Source organism: Nycticebus coucang, chromosome 2 (assembly GCF_027406575.1).
Source record: "Nycticebus coucang isolate mNycCou1 chromosome 2, mNycCou1.pri, whole genome shotgun sequence".
In the NCBI taxonomy this organism is placed as follows: Eukaryota; Metazoa; Chordata; class Mammalia; order Primates; family Lorisidae; genus Nycticebus; species Nycticebus coucang.
This window is the reverse complement of record NC_069781.1, coordinates 95605229-95632503: the sequence shown is the minus strand read 5'-3', so window position 1 is coordinate 95632503 and position 27275 is coordinate 95605229. Positions and strand designations below refer to the sequence as shown.

General features: G+C 36.5%; 1 protein-coding gene across 2 annotated transcripts in view; it reads left to right on the top strand.

Moving 5' to 3' along the window:
- Positions 1–25005, top strand: part of UBQLN1 (ubiquilin 1) — a 54530-nt gene extending 29525 nt beyond the window's left edge. Inside the window, exons 3-11 of one of the 2 annotated variants that reach the window (XM_053576417.1) lie at positions 122–237; positions 4674–4936; positions 6582–6740; positions 6913–7147; positions 14634–14776; positions 18009–18092; positions 19308–19423; positions 19764–19932; positions 23012–25005. In XM_053576417.1, the coding sequence (XP_053432392.1) occupies positions 122–237; positions 4674–4936; positions 6582–6740; positions 6913–7147; positions 14634–14776; positions 18009–18092; positions 19308–19423; positions 19764–19932; positions 23012–23164 (1438 nt within the window). In that variant the 3' untranslated portion in view covers positions 23165–25005. The remainder of the gene's footprint in view (positions 1–121; positions 238–4673; positions 4937–6581; positions 6741–6912; positions 7148–14633; positions 14777–18008; positions 18093–19307; positions 19424–19763; positions 19933–23011) is intronic. The other variant, XM_053576426.1, reaches the window with a different exon arrangement.
- Positions 25006–27275: the final 2270 nt, after the last annotated feature.

Genomic DNA, 27275 nt, shown 5'->3' with positions numbered 1-27275 from the left:
GTTTATGTTTTTTCTTCTAATGCTTAATTTGAGTTGGTCTGAGAGTTTACATCAGAATTATTTCAAAAGTTCCTTTAGAAATTAGCCCAACTGCTTATACTGTATTCATTATTTCCTGTAGGCCTCAGGATCATTCAGCTCAGCAAACAAATACCACTGGAAGCAGTGTTACCACATCATCAACTCCTAGTAGTAACTCCACATCTGGTTCTACTACTAGCAACCCTTTTGGTTTAGGTAAGTTTCTTCAGTTGTTTTTGCAGGGATGAAAAAAAAAAACTCCACCTTCTCCCTCCCTGGGTAGTTTTTGATAAAATGGCAGAATTAACATACTACACTGTTTTAACAACACAAATTAAAAAAAAAATAGTTTTATAGTTCTTTCATTTTAGGTTTTAAGGAAGTGCTTGGGGATACAGGCGTGTTCTGGGTTAGCTTAGATTCACATTTAATAAGTGGTCAATAATTAACATATTTCTTTAATAGTGAAAGAAAGTGTATGTGTATCTAATGTAACTACCATATAATTGAATCTGAGGAAGATTAGTTAATCCTTCATCATAGAATAGTTTCCCAGTAATAGTTTTCTCATTAGGAAGTAAATGGATTGTACTGCATTATTTATTTTCTAACTATCCTGAGCATATATGGAAGGACTGGGGCCTAGAAACCAGCCAAGTGATTAAAGATCTCCTGTACAAGCCAAAACTGCCTTTCCTATGTGGTTTTATATACTACTAAGGTTCTGTGGAAGATTTTGTTAAGGAAAAAAGTATTCTGAAACTAACAGAAGTTGATCTAGATAGAAATGACTTACTGTCTCTTTTGATTCTTAAGCTGTATGATTGGTGTAATAGCTTGAGATGACATTTGTTTATATGTCCAGTTTTCACATGTCAAGGATACTCCTTTAAGAGTATTTCAGAAATTTAGTTGTACTATACTAAATATTTGTTGGTAGCATTTGAGGCATGGCATAGATTGGGATAGATTCACATTTACTTTAAATACCTACTGCTAGATCTTTTGGTTGGGGCAGTGTGTTGTAGTTGTCAAAATTATTAAGGTGACCAATCTAGAGAGATTATGGTACAATTACATATTTAGTATTCAGACCCATGACAAGTATTGTCGAGGTAAATCTCTCCCGTTTCCTCATTTTATAGCAGAAGATACTGAAACCTAGAGAGACTTTAGTTAAATTTGTCTGAGGCCTTGCAGCTCCCATTTCTAATCTAATTCCCGTTTCTCCTTCTATCGCAATGGCTTTTCTCCATCAGTTACTCCCTTTACTCTCTATATTTTGCTTTCCTTTTTGCTAGCTGGTCTCCTTAATGTCTGTCCCATTTGTAAAAGCCACAGAATCCCACTATCAACTTTTCTTTCGTTTCTTTTCTCATCTATCTGTGGAAATGCATTTTTCTCTTTGTTATCTACATTTTCATTTTGCTACGTTCACTGTATTCTATTTTTTGCCTCTGTTACTTCACTGAAGATTTCCTAGATAATCCTGCCAAATTTAGTGGGCATTTTTTAGATGTTAAATCAGTCTCTCAATGCATACACATTTTTCCTTGAAATTTTCTTGCTTTAACTTCCATGATACTGTTTTATTCCTTGCTAGTTTCTGATCAGTTCTTTTTTTTTTCCTTTTTTCTCATTTATGGGTTTCTTTTTTCCTGTTTATGTTGACATTAGTTCTCAGAGTTCTCTCTTGATTTTCTTCGCTGTTACTCTATTCTTCCTAAGCAACATTATCCTAACTATTATTATGTCTTGGTGATTGTCAAATCTGAATAACACACCAATCCTGAACTCCCTTCCTTGTATTCAACTCTCTTTGATATTACCTGATGTTCTCTAAGAAATTTAACCTCTGAAAACAAAAACGGAAAACAAATGCAGAAACTTAACTGTCTTGCTCCTCAACTTGCCACCTTTTACACACCTAGTTTCTTGGTCCATAACCTCTTCTCTATCCTACCTCATGCAGTTATCGACCATTGCTACTCCCTTGATGGAGGCCTTCAATTTTTTTCATCTGTAATGTTCGCTCTGGTTGTTTCTCTCATTGCTATCAGAATAAGAACTTTATTTTTTTTGCAGTTTTTGGCCGGGGCTGGGTTTGAGCCTGCTTCCTCCTGCATATGGGGCCTGTGCCCTACTCCTTTGAGCCATAGGAGCCTTCCTTGAATAAGAACATTTTAATTGTTTTGCTTACAATCCTTTAAGTCTTTTGAACGATTTTCAAGATTTAGCCTGTATCTACCTCAGATCTTCATTTCTTACCATCAGTCAATTGTATCAGTCACAATAGGCTGTGATAATAGATGACTGTAAATTCAGTGCCTTTAAACAATGAACCTTAACTACTTGCTAGAAAGCTTTTCCTGCGTGCCATAGGTTTTTCACTGGTTTGTGAGGCCCCAATCCATATGTCCCTCAAGAGACTTAAGCTAATGAAATTCTGCCATCTTTTAGCTATACCACTTTGAACATGGCAGAAAAGATAGCTAAATGGTCTCAAGCTAAACCTGCTATACTTGGGCCAGAAGTGACACACATCATTTCATGCTGTCCTTTGGCCATAACTTTCACATGGAGCTGTCCAAGTACTAAAGAAATAAAAGGCTGCACATGAAATGTCTGTTGAGCACTGCTATCTGCCATACTAGTCATATTGAAGTTTTTTTGGTTTCAAGAATGCATTAGTACAGTTATCATCTGTGCTTTTTGTACATGATACCTACTGTGCTTGTTTGTAAATCTCTCTCCCAATCCTCCTCACTTCTTGCCAACTTGATTCATTTCCCAAATTCATGAAGTATCTTTTCTTTGGGAGGTAGTCATTCCACTGGCATATTGAGACTTATTCACATCCTTGGAGACATTTTTTTCTTTATCTTTCTTACTTGCTAAATTGAGTCCTGAGGGTAGTAATTGGCTCTTTCTTGTCACCTTAATTCCCAATATATGGCATAGTCCTTGGCATATATAGTAACTCAGGAATGAATGCATTTAATTTATAAAGCAGACATTTTCTGATAAGCACTTGATTATTCCCTTGGATCTGTCAGATTTATCCATGATTTCATTTCTCCAAAGAGACATCTCTATCCAGAGTATTCCCTGGGTTTCTCTTAATTGGCAATAACTCTCTTCTACCCAGAGTTTATAGGTGAATTCCGCTTGCTAAATGTAAATGAGGGTTGTGAAAAGAGATTATTAGAAGTATAGTCTGGGGTGTTTTTTGTTGTTGTTTTTGGAGACAGAATCTCACTTTGTTGCCCTTGGAGAGTGCCATAGTGTCATAGCTCACAGCAACCTCAAACTCTTGGGCTCAAGCCATTCTCTTGCTTCAGCCTACCAAGTAGCTGGGATTATAGGTGCCTGCCACAATGCCTGGCTATTGTTAGAGAGGAGGTCTCACTCTGGTTCAGGCTGATCTGGAACTTGTGAGGTCAGGCGATCCACCCCCACCCCCTACCCCCGTTGCCTCCCAGAGTGCTAGGATTATAGGTGTGAGCCACAGCCCTTGGCCTGGGGTATATTTTTTATTTCTTCTTCTAGTTGGCATATTCGGGGGTGTTTCAACACCAATGAATTCCCCAACACTAATTGGGTGTCCAATATTCAGTTCAATTTTGACACTACCTACCTGGACTGTCAGACAAGTAAAAGGACTCAGACCTACAATATGGCCTCTGTTTCAAATATCAGTCTCAAATTCTTCCCCACCATCAGGGGTTCCCAAGACTTCCTCCTCAGGTTCAGTAAGTTGCCAGAATGGCTCACAGAACTCAAGAAAACACTTTACTTATGTTTACTTATTTATTACAAAGGACACAACTCAGAAACAAATGCTTCAAAGAGAATTGGGGCAATGTATGTGGAGAATGGAAGTTGGGTACAAAGTTTCCAGGTCCTTTTAGTGCATCACCCTCCTAACACCTGTGCTTCCTGTCCAGAAAGTTCTGAATTGTATTATTCATGTGAGTTTAGAACTGTGTCTCCAGCTCCCTCCCCTCACCTTCCTGGAGGTTGGTGAGTGGGGCTGAATGTTCTAATGCTTTAATACAGGGGTCCTCAAACTGTGGCCCGCGGGCCACATGAGGCGGTGTGATTGTATTTGTTCTGTTCCGTTTTTTTACTTCAAAATAAGATATGTGCAGTGTGCATAGGAATTTGTCATAGTTTTTTTTTTTAAACTATAGTCCGGCCCTCCAACGGTCTGAGGGACAATGAACTGGCCCCCTGTTTAAAAAGTTTGAGGACACCAATCACTAGGTCTTTCTGTCTTGAGTCACTTCATTAACATAATGGTTCCTGGGAGGCCTGTTATTAATAACAAAAGACATTTCTTTCCTTTTGCTTAGAATATTCCAAAGGTTAAGCACTTGCCTCAGAAATCAAGAAGAAAGACCAAATACATTTTTGTAGTATGTTATACACGTGAAAATACATTTTGTTGATTTGTGTAGATTTTTGGCTAATTTCAGTTGTACGAGTTAAATGTATTAGTAATGGGTATTTTCTTTTAGTTTTAAAATGGTTTCTGGTAGTAGAATATTGGGTCAGTTAATACTTTTATGTCTTCATGTTTTAGCATGGTTTTGTAAGTGATAAAATTTCTGACTTTTATTTATGTATTTTACTCCACCTTATCCTCTTAGGTGGTCTTGGAGGACTTGCAGGTCTGAGTAGCCTGGGTTTGAATACTACCAACTTCTCTGAGCTACAGAGCCAGATGCAGCGACAGCTTTTGTCGAACCCAGAAATGATGGTTCAGATCATGGAAAATCCCTTTGTTCAGAGCATGCTCTCAAATCCAGACCTGATGAGACAGTTAATTATGGCCAATCCACAGATGCAGCAGTTGATACAGCGAAATCCAGAAATCAGTCATATGCTCAACAATCCTGATATAATGAGACAAGTATGTGGAAAAATTTTCTAGTTCATTTAGCTAAAATACTACATATATATATATATATATTTTTTTTTTTTTGAGAGACAGAGTTTCACTTTATCACCCACAGTAGAGTGCATGCCGTCACATAGCTCAGAGCAACCTCCAACTCCTTGCCTCAGCCTCCCAAGTAGCTGGGACTACAGGCACCCCCCACAATGCCTGGCTATTTTTTTGTTGCAGTTTGGCTGGGGAGGGTTTGAACCTGCCACCCTCAGTATATGGGGCTGGCGCCCTGCCCACTGAGCCACAGGTGCCGCCCATATATTATTTAATTTTATGTGGTTAAAGAGATTGCCCTATGTGTATGGTTAAGCTAATCAGAAATCCTAATTTTTGTTTAGGAAAACTCAACAAAGCATTAATTTGGACTATTTGAACTCTGAATTTTCTGCTAACATTTGAAAGATCATTGCAAAGAGTTTATTTTAAAGGTTTAAGAAACAAAAAGTCTAGTTTTTTTGTGGGCAATTATAACAAAGTACTTCCTTTGTGATGTTATTTGAATGTTAGCTTGCTTTTTGAGGTGAAGTCTACCAGAAATTATTTAAAATATTTTTTTGACTTAAATATTGAAGACAAAGTACAGCTTTAAAGTTCCAAATGGTTATTTATTAATTTATTGCGACAGGTTTTTCACTCTGTTGCCTGGGCTCAGACTGGAGTGCAGTAAAGTCATAGGTTACTGCAACCTCAAACTCTTGCACTCTCGAGCAGTCCTCCTGTCTTAGCCTTCCAAGTAGTTGGTACTATAGGCATACACTGCTATGCCTGGCTAATATTTCTATATACTTTATGTAGATTCAGGGTCTCACTCAGGCTGGTCTCAAACTCCTGGCCTCAGGCTGTCCTCCTCAGCCTCTCAGTGCTGGGATTACAGGCCTTAGTCACTGTGCCCAGCTTCCATTGGTTTTTATTTGTGGTTCTAGAATCAGATACCACCTCATTTTACAAAATAGAATGAGTGTTCTCTGAATTGAGTAGTGGTGATTGGTGTTATAGTCAGAAAAGAGCTAAAGAAAGCAGCAACAGGAACAAAAAGTGGACTAATCATTTTGAAGTTACTTTCCTAATAGGGTTAAAACAGAGGGAACTTTCGTGTTAAGATATTTCATATTGACTGGAATCTCATTTTTTTCTTTCTTTTTTTTTGAACTGTCCTGTTTGAAAGTTCATTTTTTTTTGTACAGACAGAGTCTCACTTTATGGCCCTCGGTAGAGTGCCGTGGCCTCACACAGTTCACAACAACCTCCAACTCATGGGCTTAAGCGATTCTCTTGCCTCAGCCTCCCAAGTAGCTGGGACTACAGGTGCCCGCCACAATGCCTGGCTATTTTTTTGTTGCAGTTTGGCCGGGGCCGGGTTTGAACCCGCCACCCTCAGTATATGGGGCCGGCACCTTACCGACTGAGCCACAGGCGCCGCCCCGAAAGTTCATTTTGATTGCATGGCACTTAGCACAAATGACTATTCTGGTTTGGTGTGGGCTGCTGGGGTCTAGTGCAGGCCTACACATAACTTCATTTAGCAGTAGCTAATAACTAAAGTAATTCATGTGTAATTCATAGCCCTGCCTTTTTTTATTTTTTTTAATGGAAATCTTTTTTTTAGACATTGGAACTTGCCAGGAATCCAGCAATGATGCAAGAAATGATGAGAAACCAGGACCGAGCCTTGAGCAACTTAGAAAGCATCCCAGGGGGATATAATGCTTTAAGGCGCATGTATACAGATATTCAGGAACCAATGCTGAGTGCTGCCCAAGAACAGGTGATCCACTGACTCCAAGGTTCAGGCCAAGGAGTAGCTTCTGTTTTAGCACAAATATGTTTGTTATTGTGGGGTGCCTTTATATGGTGAATGTGATTTTTGTTTAAAAAGTTCCATATTTGTTATTTAATGCAAAAGCTTATTCTTTATGGTTTTTGTGTTTTTATTACAGTTTGGTGGTAATCCATTTGCTTCTTTAGTGAGCAATACATCCTCAGGTGAAGGTAGTCAACCTTCCCGTACAGAAAATAGAGATCCATTACCCAATCCATGGGCTCCACCGGCTTCCCAAAGTTCACCAGCTTCCAGCGGCACCACCAGCACTGTGGGTGGCACTGCTGGTAGTGCTGCCAGTGGCACTGCTGGGCAGAGTACTGCTGCACCAAATTTGGTGCCTGGATTAGGAGGTATGCTTATTAACAACTCATGCTTTTTTCTTTGTTGTCCTTACTTGTGTGAATAGTGAAAGCATTGCTTATGTTATTATTCTTTGTGCTTTTTTGTGTGTGTATGGTGCATACGTGAACTATCTTTTCGTGTTTCAAGGGTTTTTTTTTTAAGGAAGCTTTAATTATGTGATGGTTATTGTTAACCACTGAGTGCATTATAGTGGAGAAAGTTAATGAAGATTTCCAGAAGCAATTTTATGTTTTCATATCCTCATGGTGGTGGGGATGGTGTTGAGAAAAGTGGGTGGTAGTCTCTTTTTTACACATGGGAAACAAATGTAGAGGGAACATGTAGTTACCTGTATAGTTATTGCTAGAGTACATGTTTCCTAGTTTTAGTCTGATTTTATATTTTAGATCAGTGGATTCTCAGACATCAGTTTTGAGTTCAGGGCTAAACTAGCTTCACCAGAGCACTTGTCAGGTTTTTAAAAATAAGATTCCCAGATCTACCCTCAGACTTTGTGGACCAGGATCTTTTCATGGTGAGGTTTAATTATTATCTGTTCTTATATAAAGCTGCTGTAGGTTCTGGTGTGGGAATGAGTTAGAAATTTACTTTTATCCACTTTTCTGTAGACTAGACTCTGTAAATGGGTGTCATCTTTTCAACTATTCGGGGATTACATCCTGAGTTTTTTTCCCCATGAATTAGGTCCAAGCTTAATTAGCCAGAGTGATGATTTTAGTCCTAATACTTTGTATATAACTAGGAAGAAATGGAGGCATGAGAATACTTACTATGATGAGAGAGCCTGGATATATACATATATGTATGTGTATATATATATATTGTTTGGGATTCATTGAGGGTACAAAGAATTGGATTACACTGATTGCATTTGTTGACGTCCCTCTTATAATTATGTCCCACCCCCAAGACTGGATATATTTTTTGAGATGCCTGTATCTTGGCAGAAGAAGTGGAAAGAGAGGAGATGCTAGAATTTTTCAAAATTTCCTGCTGAAAGAAGAATCAGAATGGGGATAGTAATTGATGGTCACAGTGATACATATATTCTTCCATAGAGTACAGTTTTAGTATTACGAGGTTTCTGTACATAATACAAGTTTTATAAAAATTGAAATAATATCATTTTTCATACTTTTAATCCCAGCACTTTGGGAGGCCAAGGTGGAGGGATTGCCTGAGCTCACGGGTGCGAGACCAGCCTGTGCCCAAGACCCCATCTCCAAAATAGCCGGGTGTTACGGCGGGCGTCTGTAGTCCCAGCTACTTGGGAGACTGAGGCAAGAGAATTGCTTGAGCCCAAGAGTTTGAGGTTGTTGTTACCTATGCGCAGTGGCATTCTACGGAGGGTGACAAAAATGAGACTGTCTCAAAAAAAAATTTTTTTTTAATCAAGAAAAAATCTTTTGTATATTCTCGATCTTTATTGATTATTAATATTTCAAGAGAAATGCATTGTTCCCACTTTAAAGGATATAGAGCAGGCAAAGATTTAATCAGACTTCCTGACTAGTAGGCTATTTTTTTTCCTATAGAATGGTGATCTACAGTGACAACTTTTGTATAATAAGCAAAAAATGAGTTTTGCAATTTTTTACTCATAGATTTTAATTTTATGACTTGATACTTTTGACATTTCATGTCAAAATATTTCCATCAAAGGAAGGTAAGATGTCAAAACATTTCCATCAAGGGAAGATAAGAAACGGCAAATAAAATTACTCTGCTGGCCTATGAAATTGCCAGTAGATTTGTACACTATTATGATTTTTACTCAACTCTTTGAAGTTTTGTACATATATGTACATACATACATGTAAAAGTGAATTGCTTGGCTTTTCTTTTACCCTGTAAGCACTTACTCTAGAAAGTGAGGAAGTCTTAGAGCAGGAGTTGGCAAATTTTTATGTAAAGGGTCAGATTAATATGGTAGGTTTTGCTGGCCAAAAAATATTACAAAAGGAAAGCAAGCAGGGCGGTGCCAGTGTCTTTTGAGTAGGGCGCCGGCCTCATATGCCAGAGGTGGCGGGTTCAAGCCCAGCCCCAGCCAAAAACTGCAAAGAAAAAAAGAAAAGAAAGCAAGCAAATTACCACAAACTTTTTTATCGATGAAATAAAAAACTGAGTAATAATTTATAAGATTTTCTTTCTTTATTTTTATTTTTTTAATTAAATCATAAACGCATTGATCCTGTATACATTAATGCATATATGAGATACAATGTGCCAATTTCATATAGAATCAGGAGAATTTATATCACATTGGTTATATTAATATATAGCGTTATCTCCTTAATTATTGTGTTAAGACATTTATACTCTATACTTAATAAATCCTACAAGTACTCTTGCATTGTGCATCATAGATGTGATGTGTAAAACATTTTCCTCATACCTATCTAATGATGAGGGTAGTGGATTTGTTAGGGGGATAACATTCTTCTTAATTGTGGTTTGCTGTGTTCTGTGTTTATCAAAATCTATTGTAAGTGTTCCTCTGTTAATACTAATATGTAATGAGACTTAATCAGAATGTGTACTCATTCTAAAAGTATATGATTTTTAATAGCATATTCATCAATTTGGAAGGTATTTATAGAATTCTTTTAGATTCTTTTGGTTTTTAGCATTTAATCTTTCAAGAGAAATGCATTGAAAGAGAAATCTAAATGTCATTACCTTTCAGATTATTTATTTCAAATTAAGGGTTATGTAGTAGCTACTCAATTACACTGTTGAATGAATTTTGAAATGTGAATTTTCTTTGCACTTTTATTCAGCTTTGAAAAATAATGTAGGTAGTATGAGCCCAAAAATAAGTCTGCAAATTTATGGGAACAGAGATCTTATTTCTTGTTATTTTTGACAGGACAGGGAGAATCCGTATGAAGCAGCTTGACATTGCTTGTTGTTCAAACAACTTTACTTTTTGTCAAAATCACTTTACTACAGTTTGAGTTTCACACATAAGTGCTGTTTGCTTTGTAATTTTGGGTTGAATTCATTGAGAAACATTACCAAGTTTGTATCAAAAACTAATTTCTAAATCATTCAGTATTTGGTAATATTGGTTAGGTGGTGGTTCTTCTTTACAAAGTTTTTAATCTTAGACGTGAACTTGTAATGCAGTGAAACTCTGGTGAGCCACCAAGCTGCTGGGTGGTTAAGTATGTCAGGATATTGAGCTGTTTTCAACAAAAATTTGTAGAATTGACTATGGTTAAGCTCACAAGAGTGAATGATGTTCATCATTGGTATTCCTGGTTCAGTAACATGATAGATTAAAATATTTTCCACAGAGTGTGTATGAATGCACTGCTGATGAATAAAACAGTAATTTTTTTATAACCTTTGTAAATTTGTTCAACTGAATCCTTTTAATTCTCCACATTTCTGCCACCATCAGAGGTAGCATAATTTAGCATATTCTATTTCAGGTTGTACCCAGTTAATTTCTTAACTTCTTTGAAAATAGTCTTGTCCCAGCTGCTCGGGAGGCTGAGGCAAGAGAATCGCTTAAGCCCAGGAGTTGGAGGTTGCTGTGAGCTGTGTGACGCCACGGCACTCTACAGAGGGCCATAAAGTGAGACTCTTGTCTCTACAAAAAAAAAAAAATAGTCTTGCCTTAGTTGTTCTATTCAGATTGTTTATACGGGCTAGTTTTCAGTCACCTCAAATAATAAGAACTGAGTAATCAGTAACATCTGTCAACTCATCAGGAACTGAGGAATACTATGCAAAATCATTTACATTGATTTTTAATTGAATATTGGTGTTGTTCCTGGTGTCCTAAACTGTTTTGAGAAAAAATTTGTTCTCTGTAAAAGGCTGATAGACTAAAACAAGTTTATTTTCTTTGGACAAATTTATTTGGCTGCTGCAGTCGAGATTTAATTACTGTTAATTAACCAACATTTGATTGGGTAACCATGCCACTGGGGAATTTAACTTGGGTTGTAGCCTCATTTTTCTATTTTTATGGAGAAATGTGGCTGTGATGAGATACTTCATTTTAAATTTTGTAATTTTTCTAACCATCGCTTTCCTATGGGTGGAGAATATTGTGATGAGTGCGTAGTCTAGCAGTGTTCATGCATATTGTATTCTTTTAGTTTCATTGGATAATAGATGTAATGTTTTGCCATCTTATTTAATAAAACAATTTATATTTCACTGTGCTTTAAAAGCACAACATCCATAGTTCTTCCATTTTTTTTTGTAGTTGTTCTGACATGATCAATATGTATTGGTAATAAAATACCCATGCTACATGTTGTAGCAGTATGAAGCAGTGACAACACTATAAGTAGTCTGTTTTGGATACTCTGTTCTGCTTTTCTAAAAGTACACAATAAATGAAAGCATGACTTCTAATAAAGTGGTATTTATAGACACTAAAATTTGAATCTCAGATAGTTTTATATTTCACAAAATATTTTACATTGTGGGCTGTACAAAAAACATGATGTAGGCCAGATTTGTCCTGCAGACTATAGGTTTCTAGCCTGTCTTAGAATACAGACATAATTTCATTTTGTTGTATTTCACTTTCCTGTGCTTTGCAGATACTGTGATTTTTATAGATTGACAGTTTGTGGCAAACTATGTCACATAAGTCTTATCAGTGTCTTTTTTTTTTTTTTAACAAGCATGTGCTCGCTTTGTGTTTCTGTCACATTTTGGTAATTTTTGCAATATTCTGAACCTTTATTATTATATATTGTGGCAATCAGTGATTAGTTATCTTTGATGTTGTAATTGTTTGGGAGCACTACAAATCACATTCATTTAAGATGGCAAACTTTTCTTTTAAGCAGACAAAACATAAATGCATATGTTCTGACTTTCCACTGACTGGCTCTTTCCTCTGTGTGTCTCTCTCTAAGACACAAAAATACTGAAATTAGGCCAGTTAAGGAACTTACAATGGACTGTAAGTGTTCAAATAAAGAGTCTTGCCATCTCTCACTTAAAATAAAAGTTAGAAATGATTAAGCTTTGTGGGAAGGCATGTCAAAAGCCAAGATAGGATTGTATGAAAGCTGAGAGAATAAAGGAAGCTGCAGAAGAAAAGTTTGAAGTCCGCAAAGTTCGTGAAGTTTAAGGAGGGAAGCCATCTTCATAAAATAGAAAGTGCAGGGTGAAGCAGCCAAGTGCTGACTTAGAAGTTGCAGCACGTTTTCCAGAAGATCTAGCCAAGATAATTGATGAAGGCAGCTATACTAAACAATAGATTTTCATTATCACTGAAACAGCCTTCTGTTGGAAGAAGATGCCATCTGGCTGAAGAGAAGACAGCGCCTGGCTTCAAGGGTTCAAAGGATGGGTTGACTATTGTTAGGGGCTGATGCAGCTGCTGTCATAAAGTTGAAGCCAGTACTCATTTACAATTCTAAAAACTTCAGGGTCCTTAAGAATAGTGCTAAATCTACTTCACCTTTCCTCTAGGGTGCAACAGAGCCCAATAACAGCACGTGTGTTTTCAGGATAGTTTACTGAATATTTTAAGCCTATTGTTGAGACCTATTACTCAGGGGAAAAAGCATTTTTGTAAGGTTATAGCAACTTAAGTGTTTGATGGATCTAAGAAAAGTAAAGTAAGTTGAAAACTTTCTGAAAAGGATTCACGACTTTAAATGCCATTAAGAATATTATTTATGAGAGGACATAAAAATGTCAACAGGAGTTTGAAAGAAGTTTATTTCAACCATTGTGGATGTGTTTAGAGGAGTTCAAGGCTTCAGTGGAGGAGGGAACTGCAAATATGGTGGACAAGAGAACTAGAATCAATTGCTGCAATGTCACAAAACTTGAAAGGTTGAAGAGTTGCTTCTAATGGATGGACAAAGAAAGTGGTTTCTTGGATGGATTATATTCCTGGTGAAGATGATGTGAACATGTTCAAATGACAAGAAAAGATTTAGAATATTACATAAACTTAGTTGATAGCAGTGGCACAATTGAAGTGCCAAAACAAAACATTGACTTTGTTTTACAAGTTCTACTGTGGATGAAATGCTGTCAAAAGAGCATAGAAATCTTCTTTTTTTTGTGAAAGAGTCAGTATATGTGCCAAACTTAAACCCTTTTAAGAATTTGCCACAGCCACCAGGAAAAAGATTGACTTGCTGAAGGCTAAGATGCTTGTTAGAAATTTTAGCAATAAAGTATTTTAAAAGTAAGGGTATTTACATTTTTTATATGTAATGCTGTGGCATACTTAATGGACTATAGTATAAACCTAACTTTTATATGTATTGGGAAACCAAAATATTTGTAGGACCTGCTTTATTGTAATATGCATGTCATTGTGGTGGTTTGGAGCCAAGGTATGTCTGTATTCTTAGACATCAGGATGTGGAAAAAACTAATTATAACTTACAATATATGAAAATAAGAGAAACAGAATTACCAACAGTAGAATTATAATAAAGTAGATAGATAAGTGGGAAGAGTGAAGTGTTTTAAGGATGATAAAACTACATGGCCTAGAATAAAGGCAGAAAGGGAATGAAAAAGCTCATTATTATGATAATATAATATAACTCAGCTAATGAGTTAACTCATTTTTATTATGAGTTAACATAGTAAGCTTGAGACTATATGAGTTTATCTAGTGACTAGTTGAGGATCTACGTGTAAGTTAAGCAGATTACTTAGTTTTCAGTGAAAATTTGTATATAGTTGAGTCATCACACATTGAATTCACTTAAGTTCAGCTATAGCCCTTGGCAAAAAAAAAAAAAAAAAAAAAGACAAGAAAAATCATAATAATCAAAACTAGCTCTTAGTAAGTGCTGTACATATTAAGTAATTTGTTACAACTATGCTGTGAAGTAGATACTATATTTTCTGTGTTTTACAAGTGGGTAAACTGAAGTATGAAGAAGCTAAATAACTTGTCCATGGTTATTAACCTAGGTTAGATTTGAACTCAGTTGATCTGGCTCCAGACACTGTTCTTAGTCACTGTGCTATATTTTCTCCCACACTTTCCCTCATTGAGTGCCAGTACAGCAAAAGTGAGAGAAAAGACTTGCATCTTTTGTTGCCCATAGATGTGAAGTGTCCTTATAGGAGAATGGTCATATTGACTGGTGAATCTGATTCTAATTAGGCCATCATTTGCAATCCTGGAGGAAAAGTTGGCTCAGAGTTCTTCACTTTATGGAATTTTTCTGTAGTAATTTTGACCATATCTTAAATTGACTTTCGAACTTAGCCCTTCCATGAGATGTGATTTTACTGTAGATATAGCCAGAATGTTTAAAAAGCATAAGACATCTTTTACTGTGTTATGTTGGGCATATACTTTTGAAGATCAACTTAGTTTTAAAATTTTCCTTGATAGAATAATGCGTGTACTCATCTGCACTTGCTAAAATTAAACACAGTGTATATTATATTTTAAAGCTTTAACTTTTGTTTATTATTTTCTTAATAAAATGTCTTTCTTTAAAAATAAACTTTCAGCTAGTATGTTCAACACACCGGGAATGCAGAGCTTGTTGCAACAAATAACTGAAAATCCTCAACTTATGCAAAACATGTTGTCTGCCCCCTACATGAGAAGCATGATGCAGTCACTAAGCCAGAATCCTGACCTTGCTGCCCAGGTGAGTTTGTAGTTGTGTTTAAAGGACTATGCAGTGTGAATTAAAATAACCTAATCCAATAATTGTGATTTTGGCACATAGAGAAAAAGAGTAAACTGCATATCCAGTTTTTTGGACAGTCTATTGAATATATAATTAAAAGTCAATGTGTTTCATCAATGTCATCAAAGTCAACAATATTTTCATCTCTGCCATTCCTTGAGTTGAAAATAATGCATGTTTACTTTGTATCTACATATAGAGTCTGACAATTAAGTTAGTGAATTCATCCTAGAAAAAAGGCTACACACCTTCTTGCTGACTATCGCTACACACCTCATTGGTTGTCTTCAAAATATTTCCCTTGGGAAGCCATGCACCAGTGCCAGCTCCTAGCCCACCCTTCAAGCAATTTTGAAACTTTTTTTTCTCTGACCTTCAGAGATGTCATCATAGAGCACACAAAAACACACAATAGTGAACACCACTCAGCAAGATAGCAGCACACTCCATAGCACTCAGCAAGACACCACCATACGTTCACACAAGCACAGCTGTGAGACACTGATGTATCTAGGTTATGAAACCATACCAAGTGGTTTGTAGAGTGCTGCTGCCACCAGCCATAAGCACACAGTGGCAAGTTCGTGAACTTAGTTGTCAGACCTTCCTATGACAACAGTGTTAATAAATTTGAAATCTTTTATTTAGTAGATCACTCAGATTATAATAGTCATCCTCAAAATGGCATTCGTAACATAGCCTGGAATCAAAGGCAAAAAGGGATTTGTGGGAACATTGTTCTCATTCTTTCTATATTATAGATCCTTTGCCCCAAGATAGCAAACTGGTCCTTTATTCATTCATTCATTTTCCAGTTTGTTTCTAACGAGACCATAACTAAGAAAATTAACTGTTACCAACACTGGCTTCAGGATTACTTTGGAGAGTTTTTAAAATAGTACTGATGGGCTGGGCCCCATACTTACAGATTTTTATATAATTGCATTGGATTCCCCCTACCCCCAAAGTTCCTAAGTAATTCTGATGTATTGTCTGCACCATTGGGCTTGAGAAATCCTGGAGAATACGAAGTAAGCCTTAGTCATCTCAAGTTTATATTTGCTTTCTACTAAAAATGGCTTCTGTAGATGGTTAGGAATTTGAGATACTTTTTATAGTTAATTTCATAGTTTCTTAACTTTTAAAAGGTTTTATAATTACCACTTATTAACTGAAACCATTATTTCAGTTGAAATAGTTTCTGTTTTCTAAATTCTAGGACATTTGATTCAAGTGTATAGCAGATATCTGATACATAATTCTCAATTACAACTTCTTTCCTCATAAAATTTGTGGAATTGGAAATAAAAAAATTAGGATAATTTTTGTATTTAAATTTTTGTATACCGTAGGTACATTTTATGACAGTTTTATTTTCATGAAAATTACCAGAGTTACTAGTATTAAATATCTCACCTTATTATAACCTAGAGCCATTTTTTTGAGAATGGATGAAGCTAAAATTTTTACATTTGTTTTAAATACAGAAAATGTGTATGGTGAGTTTCCTATTTGTATATTTTTAAGTGTATATGTGGCTAATTAATAATGTGCATCTTTTTAAAATTTGACTTTTACAAGCACATTCCTACCCATTTATGATTACAAATTTACATTTATAAAGTGACTTGCGCACTTTCACATACTGTTTTTTTTTTTTTTACTGTAAAGCAAAATGTTGACAAAGAATGCTAGATACAGACGTCTATTATTACAATTCGGAAATATTTACAATGTACTCTTACTATCAGATTAAAGTGTGTGTCGTTTCTCTTTTCTGCTTTTGACTTTAAAGTTTTCTTTTTAAGTCTTGAGTTTAAAAACTGGATTGTGATATGTGTATAAGCAGTCAGGTAAGTTAGGAGAACTACCCTAATTAAATGATACGATTTTCTGAGAAAGAATGAGTAAGTTTTAGATGGTATACTTTTTGTAGATGAGTTTAAATGATGTAAATGCTGAACAGTAAATGTGATAACCTCATTAATGTGTTCATAATAAAGAAATACTTGACTGGAGCCAATAAAGAATCAGGTTTGACGACTTTGGGCATTAATATATTTACTATGAATTTATTGGTCACTTTGAAATAAATACTGTATTTTCTTGAAAAGCTTAACTTTTATTCTGTTTGGTTTTTGACATTAAAGGATCTACTTTGCTACAATAGATGGGACTTTTTAAAAGTGGGGCGGTGGACTTCTCTCTACTGGTATTTACGTGTGATTTCTCTTAAATGTGGCTATGTGAAGGCATGTATCATTTCCTCCCCTAGACTTTGGCCAGGAAAATAGGCTATCAGTAAATCATTGTTAGTTGACTTTTAACTCTAGGGAAAATAATATAAAATCTCTCTCTTTCTGAAAGCTATGAGAATTTATTAGTTGCTGGTTATGCTGATTGTATATTGTAATCTTATTTTCAGGTATACAGCATCATGTTAATAATGGCCCTGACTTTTCAGTTCTTAACACCTATTTGAAGGTTAGGAGATATACCACTTTTCTCCTCTCTGTTGGTAGTGAGGTGAAATCCAGATGCTAATCTTGCTTGGTGTTCTCAAATGGATTTACATCTTTCAGGTCTTAAAGTATTTTAACACTTTCCCCAGAGGACTATTGGTGCTAGTCTGGGCTATTTTCACCTAGCAGCTCCATTTCTCTGGCAAGTTGGTTGCCGTTTTGGAGTGTTATTTTTTTGGACCTAATATTAGCTGTTTTGTAGTAGGCAGGTAGATAGAGTGGTTCCAGATCTGGATCTTTGTGCTTGCCACTTGTGTGTTGAGGTTTCTCAGCAAGCGGTGTATATAGTTTCATGTATTGATGTTTATGTCCGTGTAGCAGAAAATGTATCTTCATGAATGTCAGTTTTTCCCTTTTTTTTTTTTTTTTTTCAAGGGCTGATATTCACCTTTGCTCATGGAAAAGACTAAGAAAATGATTGCTTCTATTTTTTAGGACATTACTTGTCACTATCATAATAACCATCTTAGAGAGAAGATGCCTTGTTTTGTTTTTTTCTGGAGATCCCTTTTGTGGACAGTATCTCCCCTTTTCCTTTTTTATTTATGTTCTATCTTCCTCTCTTTCAGGTGCCAGCTTAGGCACTGGGGGAAGGTAGAATATTAAACAAGGTACATTACTTGTTTCAGATATTTCCAGTTAAAATTGTTTGAACACTTGCCCCATAGATGATGCTGAATAATCCCCTATTTGCTGGAAATCCTCAGCTTCAAGAACAAATGAGACAACAGCTCCCAACTTTCCTCCAACAAGTGAGTAAGAAAAGATGCTAGCTATCTTCGGTAATGATTTGCTTGAAAAAGTTTGATGGTAAACATTTCCTTGCTCTTCTGGCTGATAGTAAAACATAGAATGGAGACTGATAATACTGTCAATCAGTAGAGAGTTCAACTTGATTTTAAATGAGCCCCATTTCACTGCTGACCTTTTGCTTATGTTTCTTAAACATAAATTTTGAGGCAAGAACATTTTATTTTTGTTTTTGAGGACTTAGGATTTTGAATGCTTTGTTAATACCATAAACCATTTCCTTTCACTGTACTAACTTTGAAGTGCTTCCTTGTGTCATGTTACGCTTTATGGTTTAACTAATTTCGAGTAACAGGAAAGAGCTACCCTATCCTGTTTTATAGATTTGTTTTCTTTGTAATGTTTTAATTTCTTCCAAATCGATAGAACGCCTGTTTTCCAAGGGGGTAGATCTTATTTCCTCAAACTCGGAATTAGTAAGATTAAAATTGTCAGTGTTGTCATGTAAGGAAAGTTATATTATAAAAAAGTACTTGAGATTGCTATGGTATTTTATTATTTAAAAAGATAAAAGAGAAGTCAGTCTTGGTGTTTTTGCAACTGGTAGTTCTAGGGCTTTATGTATTATGCAAATGATTCTCTGGTCTGTAAACCATTTTCTAAGGTTAGTGTCCTTGATTTATTGTAATGATGTAAGCTTATCTTTTTTGGTCAGTCAGTTGGTGTGTATTTGGAAGTAGTAAAGCTAAGCTCAGGACACATGTATTAACTTCAAAATTGGACCTGTTGTTTTTTTTTTTTGAGTGTACCTTATTGGTAAAATTGTTACGTCAGCAACAGGTAACACTTGTTCAGGAGGAATATGTGGCTTTCACCATAATACCATGTCATATAACTTGTGCATTTGGAGATTGTCTCTTAAAAATAATACTGTCTTTGTTGGAGAAGGGGAGTGGTAGTGGCTTCCAGAGTAGCTCCTGATTGTTTTCCATTATGAAAATGGCCTTCATGATGGACTTGGAAAGAGGTCAAGTAATGATTTGCACTCTGGGTTTGCTGTCAAAGAGAAGATACTTGTGTTTATTTTGGGAAGAATTACAGGTTGCCAATGTCTGAGAGAGAGGTTTTAGATTCTCTTTAGAAACATAGCAAAGGTACTAAAATTGACCTTCATTGATTTTAATTCCCTTGTAACCACTGCTTTTCTTTATTCTTAGATGCAGAATCCTGATACACTCTCAGCAATGTCAAACCCTAGAGCAATGCAGGCTTTGTTACAGATTCAGCAGGGTTTGCAGACATTAGCTACGGAAGCTCCCGGCCTCATCCCAGGGTAAGGCTTATCTGGGGAAGATTATAAAGCGCATAATGCTTACTTTTTTTGAGAATTTCATATTTAAATACCATCTGCCTTTTTTTTCTTATTTCTTTTTTGCAGTTTTTGGCCGGGGCTGGGTTTGAACCCGTCACCTCTGGCATATGGGGCTGGCGCCCTACTTCTTTGAGCCTTTTTTTTTCTTGAGGTTGTTTTTAAGTCACAGTTTTTAAAGTTAAAAATGCTTATTTTAAGAAGATTACGTAACTGATATGTTAAAATGTAACTGACTTGCCACCTAGGCTGACCTCTAGTTTTGCAGGAATTTAGGTTTGTTACCCATTTGCGCTTTCCCTAGGTTTACTCCTGGCCTTGGGGCATTAGGAAGCACTGGAGGCTCTTCAGGAACCAATGGTTCTAACCCTACACCTAGTGAAAGCACGAACCCCACAGCAGGAACCACTGAACCTGGACACCAGCAATTTATTCAACAGATGCTACAGGCGCTTGCTGGCGTAAATCCTCAGGTAGCAATTCTTTTCTGTTAAAAGTTTTGTATTTCTTAATGTTAGAAATACTGAAATTTCTAAAAAGAAGAAAAAATGGGAAAAATTAGCTGATCTAAAACCCTAAGTTTATCAGGGGTCCTCAAACTTTTTAAACAGGGGGGCCAGTTCACTGTCCCTCAGACCGTTGGAGGGCCGGACTATAGTTTAAAAAAAACTATGAACAAATTCCTATGCACACTGCACATACCTTATTTTGAAGTAAAAAAACAAAACGGGAACAAATACAATCACACCTACCTCATGTGGCCCGTGGGCCGTAGTTCGAGGATCCCTGGAATAAAAAGTACAATCTTAACAATACTGAAGCTAAAAACAGGTGTTATAAAAATTGTTGACTTTGATGCTCTATCATTGTCAAAGGTTGTAGAGAATACATGCTACAACTGAATGCCTTATTATTATTATTTATTTATTTATTTATTTTTGGAGACAGAGTCTCACTCTCTTGCCCCAGGTAGAGTGTAGTGGCGTCATTGTAACTCACAGTAACCTCAAACTCTTGGGCTCAAGTGATCTTTCCTCAGTCTTCTGAGCTGCTGGGAGTGCAGGCGTTCACCACCACACCTGGCTAGTTTTTCTATTTTTAGTAAAGACAGAGTCTCACTCTTGCTGTTGGTTTTGAACTCCTGAGCTCAAGCAATCTGCCTGCCTCAGCCTCACAGAGTACTAGGATTACAGGTGTCAGCCATTGTACCTGCCTAATGCCATATCTTTTAGAAGTTGCCCTAAAAAAATTTTTTTTGAATTCCTATTAGAAAATCATTAGAAATAGGTTTTGCTACATAAAAGTTTATCAGGGAGGAATGGAAACTTGGTTATTCTAGATAACTCTAGGACAAACTCTATTCTGGTTATTTGTTGTTGTTTTTTTTTTTTTTTTACTTTGGAAAAAATCCTACCTACCTTACCCTACCCACTACCACCTCCTGCAGTAACTTATACATACCTCACAAATATGGCTAAAAAATAAGGATGCCTAATAATGTTCTTGTACCTGCAAGCTTTATTGGCTTTACTAAGAATATGTCATTATAAAAAGATGATTGCCACTTCAAAACCATTACAGTAGTTTTCCCCCAAACTTTTTTTTTTTTTTTATGAGACAGAGTCTCACTTTGTCTCTCTTGGTGGAGTGCTGTCCTATCCCACAACAGCCTCAAACTCTTGGGCTCAAACCATCTTCTTGCCTCAGCTTCCTGAGTAGCTGGGACTACAGGTGCCTACCACAACACCTGGCTATTTTTAAGAGACTCAGGCTGGTTTTGAACTCATGAGCTCAGGCAATCCACCTTTCTCAGCCTCTCAGAGTGCTAGGATTTCAGGAGTGAGTTATAGCACCTGGCCTCTTCAAATTTTTTTTAAAAGACAGGATCTCACTGTGCCTTTCTGGGCTGGAGCGCAGTGATATTATCATAGCTCACTATAACTCCTGGGCTCCAGGGATCTTCCAGAGTAGCTGGGACTACAGGTGTATGTCACCACGCATTCCTAACTACGTTTTTTTTTTGAGACAGATTCTCACTTATGTCACCCTTGATAGAGTGCTGTGGCATCATAGCTCACAGCAACCTCAAACTCTTGGGCTTAAGCGATTCTTCTGCTTCAGCCTCCCAAGTAGCTGAGATTATAGATGCCCGCCACAACACCCAGCTATTTTTTGTTGTTGTTGTTGTTGTTTGGCAGGCCTGGGCTGGGTTCTAACCTGTCAGCCCCGGTGCATGTGGCCGGCGCCCTAGCTGCTGAGCTACAGGCGCCGAGCCCCTAAACTAGTTTTTAAACATTTTTTATAGAGACAGAGTCTCACTGTGTTGCCCAGGCTGATCTCAAAGTCCTGTGCTCCAATGATGCTTCTTTCTTTGGCTTCCCAAAGTACTAGGATTACAGGCATGAGCCACTATGCCTGGCCGTTTGTAAACTTTCTAATGAAAAAACTATTTCAAGGTCTACTAGATGCTTTGTGTTTTCAAACCTTACTAAATATAATAAACAAGGCAGGTTATCTTGCATGTATTTGTATTCCTAATACCTAGTATAGTTTCTAGCTCGTGATAGGTACTTGGTAAATATTTGTGGAATTAATAAGACAGAAAGATTAAGGTATAGGGCAGAATTAATTGTTACATAAGTTGAACAATCTACAAGCCTCCCTAGTATCAGGTTTGCTAGTGTTGGTCAGTTATGTTTGTGTGTATGCTTTTAACCTCATTTCTGAAGAGAGATTTACTGCCACTGAATTGTCAGAATTAGGAGTATAGTTTGTGGGCCTGGAACTCTTTAAGAATTGACTGGCCAGTATAGAAATTGAGCCTACATCCTAAACGTTATTGGAACTTAGAATTTTATAACACGACACTGGCTTTTGTAATTACTTACCTGGTCAGCAGCTAAACAAAATAAAGTATCTAATTCTAAACTGTATACTTCTAACTTCTAAGTTTTTCTGCGTGTTGATAAGCCTGTAAAATAATGGTTGGAGTTCATTAAGCTTTTTTTTTTTTTTGCAAAGCAGAATTATGTGAGCCTTTTGACATCGTTGTTTAGATAAAAACTAGACTACTTTAAACAACAAAATTAGGCTTGGCACCTATAGCTCAGCGGCTAGGGTGCCAGCCACATGCACTGGAGCTGGTGGGTTCGAATCCAGCCTGGGGCCTGCGGAACAGCAATGACAACTACAACCAAAAAATAGGAGGGAATTGTGGCCGGCGCCTGTGGTCCCAGCTAGTCGGCAGGCTGAGGCAAGAGAATGGCTTAAGCCTAGGAGTTTGAGGTTGCTGTGAGCTGTGACATCACAGCACTCTTCCCAGGGCAACAGCTTGAGATTCTGTCTCAAAAAAAAAAAAAAAAACAAAAAACAGAATTAAGTGCTAATGGACCTTTAAATATGTTGGATATATTTCAAGAGGGGGGCAGTGCTTTTAAAGCTCAGTAAACCAGTATATGTTATAAAAAAGCAATTAAAATTTTTGAAAAGTTGTTTAGGTGTGACGTGTACTGGTTCCCCTGAGAGTCTGATTAATTTTTTTTTCTTTAACAGCTACAGAATCCAGAAGTCAGATTTCAGCAACAACTGGAACAACTCAGTGCAATGGGATTTTTGAACCGTGAGGCAAACTTGCAAGCGCTAATAGCAACAGGAGGTGATATCAATGCAGCTATTGAAAGGTTACTGGGCTCCCAGCCATCATAGCAGCATTTCTGTATCTTGAAAAAAATGTAATTTATTTTTGATAACGGCTCTTAAAACTTTCAGATACCTGCTTTATTTCATTTTGACTCTTGGAATTCTGTCTGTTATAAACAAACCCAATATGATGCATTTTAAGGTGGAGTGCAGTAAGATGTGTGGGTTTTTCTGTGTTTTTCTTTTCTGGAACAGTGGGAATCAATGCTTTTTCATTTAAGGCTATTGCATGCATCAAACACTTCTGCATTTATTGTAATTTTTTAAAAACATCACCTTTTATAGTTGGGTGAACAGATTTTTTTTCCCTGCATCTGTCCAATTTATTTGCTTTTTAAACATTAGCCTGTGGTAGTAATTTATGTAGAATAAAAGCATTAAAAAGAAGCAAATCATTTGCGCTCTATAATTTGTGGTACAATATTGCTTATTGTGACTTTGGCATGTATTTTTGCAAACAAAATGCTGTAAGATTTATACTACTGACAATTTTGGCTTTATTTGTATACAATATAGAGTATGCACATTTGGGACTACATTTCTAGAATCATACTGCTATAGGTTATCTGAGAAAAACACCTGTAACCAAAAAAGTAAAGATAAGGGAATACTCCTAAAGTGGAGTATTTTCTAATTATGTAAAATCTTATAGCATCTTTGATACACATCTCCAGCAGAAGTATTGATTAGTCAGGTTTTTTAAAAAAATACAGTAGAAAAGCTGATTCTGGTTATCTCTTTAAGAACACATTAAATTGTATAGACAACATAATGTAACATTGTCACAACATTCACAGATTGACTTGTAAATTACCTTAATCTTTGTGCAGACTGAAGGAACACTATAGTATACCCAAAAGTGCATTTGCCTAGGACTTCTCAGCTTCTCCCATAGATAGTTTAACAGGCATTACAATTTGTAATTGAAATGTTGCTTTCACTGAAAGTGTCTTGATGTTTCAGTTGTTTTTAATTGCCATATAAAAATAGAACTATTTTTTGGGTTTATCTGTTTTCTCATGCACAGGGAGTACATGGATTTTAAATGATTTGTGAGCCACTTGTTTCTGAAGTGTTTTGGTAGTTCTTCTAAGAAATAGTTAAATATTGTGCTTTCAGAGCCTCAGAGAAGGGAAACGGGGGTGGGGCAGCAGAATCTATCCTGGATTAGGCCAGTTTTAAATAATACTGGCAATTAAGATTCTGTTAGGATTTCTGTGCATATAGTGTAGTAAAGAAGTATCTTTCAGGGGTGAAAAAGAAAGCTGTTTTAACAATGTTGAGTACATTTGGCTGTTCTACAGCTTTTTCTTCCCTCCCCAAAGAAGTTCTGTTTGCTTAACTCTCAAACTGTTGGGGTGGTACATTCCTTTAAGACCAATTAAAACATAATTTAGGGGTCAGTAATATACTTGGCTGACTCTGGTTCAGTATTCTCTTAGGTCATTATATTCTCTCGTGTACAGTTACAGAAAATTAGAATGTTAAAGTAATCTAAAATGAGTTCAGACCAATAAAATCAAGGGAAAATACAAGTTGAATTCCATAACTTCTACAAGTTGCTTGCTATTAAAAAGGGTCAAGAGTTCAGGTTGCCTACCAGTCCATGCACTGTTCTGACACTTTTCCCTAGGAGGAAAATTTGTACAAAGGTTAGGATGGAGGCATAACTAAAGGAGATTATTAAGGATGATATTTATGTGTCTTTGCTCTTTCTGCCTTATGCCTCGGTCTGGTTTAAAAACTTTTGTACTAGTAAGTGATGGTATACGGTGTGGGATAGTGTCATAACCAATTTGACGGTTTATTAATCACAAAATAAAAATAAATCTCTAGCTTTTACACTTCGTTTGTTGTGCCTCATTTGTAGAAAGGAAAATAAATATGTCTTTCATTTATTTTCTCTAACCTTATCTTTTGAAGGCTGCTGGAGTTAATTTACCCCAGATTTTATTACATTTTAGATTATTCTTTATTAATTTTTTAGGCTTCCCCGAAGTAAAATGTCACATATATACTGTATTGTGTGTTAAAAAAAAATTGCCTAATGGTTAGTGACCTGGGCTGTGCTTGCATTTTTTATACCTATTGAATAAGGCAGCAGGATTTTATCAGACATATGATGGTAGGGAGGCTTTTATGGTGTAATGGATAGGGTGATCTCTTAAGTATCTTTAAGCTGCTGCAGTGGTAGGATTTTTATTTTTTCTTGTTTGTTTTAATGTTTATCTTAGACCTAAATATTTGTTAAGGGGTTCAAAATATTAAAAGTACTAAAACGATGCTTAAATACCATAGGCTTAAATTGTTCTCATATTGTGTTATTTGGTACAAACTGAATAAAGAATGAAGCAATGCAAATAACATTTCAGGATTTTCTTTCCCAAGTGCAATATTTGTGATATTCTAAACAAAGTATAGCAAATATTGAATAATCAGATAGATGACAGCTGGCCTCTGTGTGTATTCAGAATCTTGGGTTTCTAGCTTGGCTTAAATACAGTAATGAAAGGGATGTTTTGTTTGGGGAAACATTATTGCTATGTTAATAGGGATATAATGACAAAATAATATGGAATAGATAATACGTTAGTGACAAAAGTGAAGCTAGACTGTGTGTGCACATACTTAGACATGTAGAACAAGTTGTATGGTTAAGGGAAGTAAATCCTGAGTATCGTACTTCTTCTCTTAGAGGTACACATTAAACATGGTAAAGTCAACAAGAAGTCCTACATTAAATAAATCTGTTTAAAGTCAGTTTATTCAACCTTTTCCAGTCTTACTAGACCATCCCTTTTATTGGACTTTTTTTTTTTTTTTTGAGACAGAGTCTCACTATGTTGCCTTTGGTAGAGGGCTGTGGCTCGTAGCTCACAGCAACCTCAAACTCTTGGGCTTAAGAAATTCTTTTGCCTCAGCCTCCCAAGTAGCTGGGACTACAGGCACCCGCCACAACACCCAGCTATTTTTTAATTGTAGTTATTGTTATTTGGCAGACTGGGTTCAAACCTGCCTGCCCTGGTGTTATGTGGCTGGTGCCCTAGCCACTGAGCTACAGGGCCCGGGCCTATTGGGCTTTTCTTTGAGGTAATTCTGTGTCCAATGAACACATGAGCACGGGAAAAGCTACAGTTAGTAAATTTCCCCTTCTCTGGTGTTGCATTATGGTGTTTGTTTATCTTTGCTTTTCTAGAGCTAACATTCCTTCTGGTCTCAGTTCCGATGTCTTCCTAAGCTTTGCTAATCCAGTTATTGATTGATTAATTCTGAATTATTTAGCTTTTTTTGTCAATTGCTGCATTCTTTTTCTTCCATTCACCCTACAGTGTTTTGTTCCGTTTTGTTTTTCTTTCTCTTTTCTGCTCTGAAATTGTTTTGGCAGACCTAAGTTATCTCAAGTGTTCCTCCTCAAGTATTCTGTCTTTTCCCATATGAAAACGTTGCCTCAGAAAGTCAACATTTATTGAACATCTCTTAAGTGCCAAGTTCTTTTCTAGTTGCTCATGTATGTATAGCTGTAAATGAAACAAGGTTGGCTACATGAGGTTTACATAGTTGAATGTAGGGAGATAGTAAAACATCAATTGCTTGGTGAAAAATTCTGTGTAGTAAGGAGGTTAGGTTGGGAAGGGGATATTCTTATTTTACATAGGGAAGGCAGAAAAGGTCTTACCTCATTGAGAAGATGACATTTGAACAGAGACTTGAATATCTGGAGGGGGGGAACAGCTTTCCATTAAGAGGAACAATTTGTGAAAAGGCCCTGTGTTCTCTAAGTATTGTTGACTTAAAGGAAGAAGCCGAGGCCCAAACTATAAAGAGTTCACCTGAGCCAAAGAGAGGACAGTTGTACAAAACAAGATTCATAGGCTATACATGCACTACATGTACTCAATGGTGAAAGTTCCTTACATTGACCTCCGTATGTTGGCCAGTTTGTTAATAGTCCCTTGTGTGGTCAAGGTACACTTCAAGTTGCCTTGGGGAGTGTTCTGTTGGCCTTTGTTACAAGTAGGCTTTAAAGGCAAAAGGGAACAAGGATTGTTCAATACATCTTCATTTGTATAGTGATGAGTAAAAAATAAAACCAAGCCAGGTACAGTGGCTTACTCTT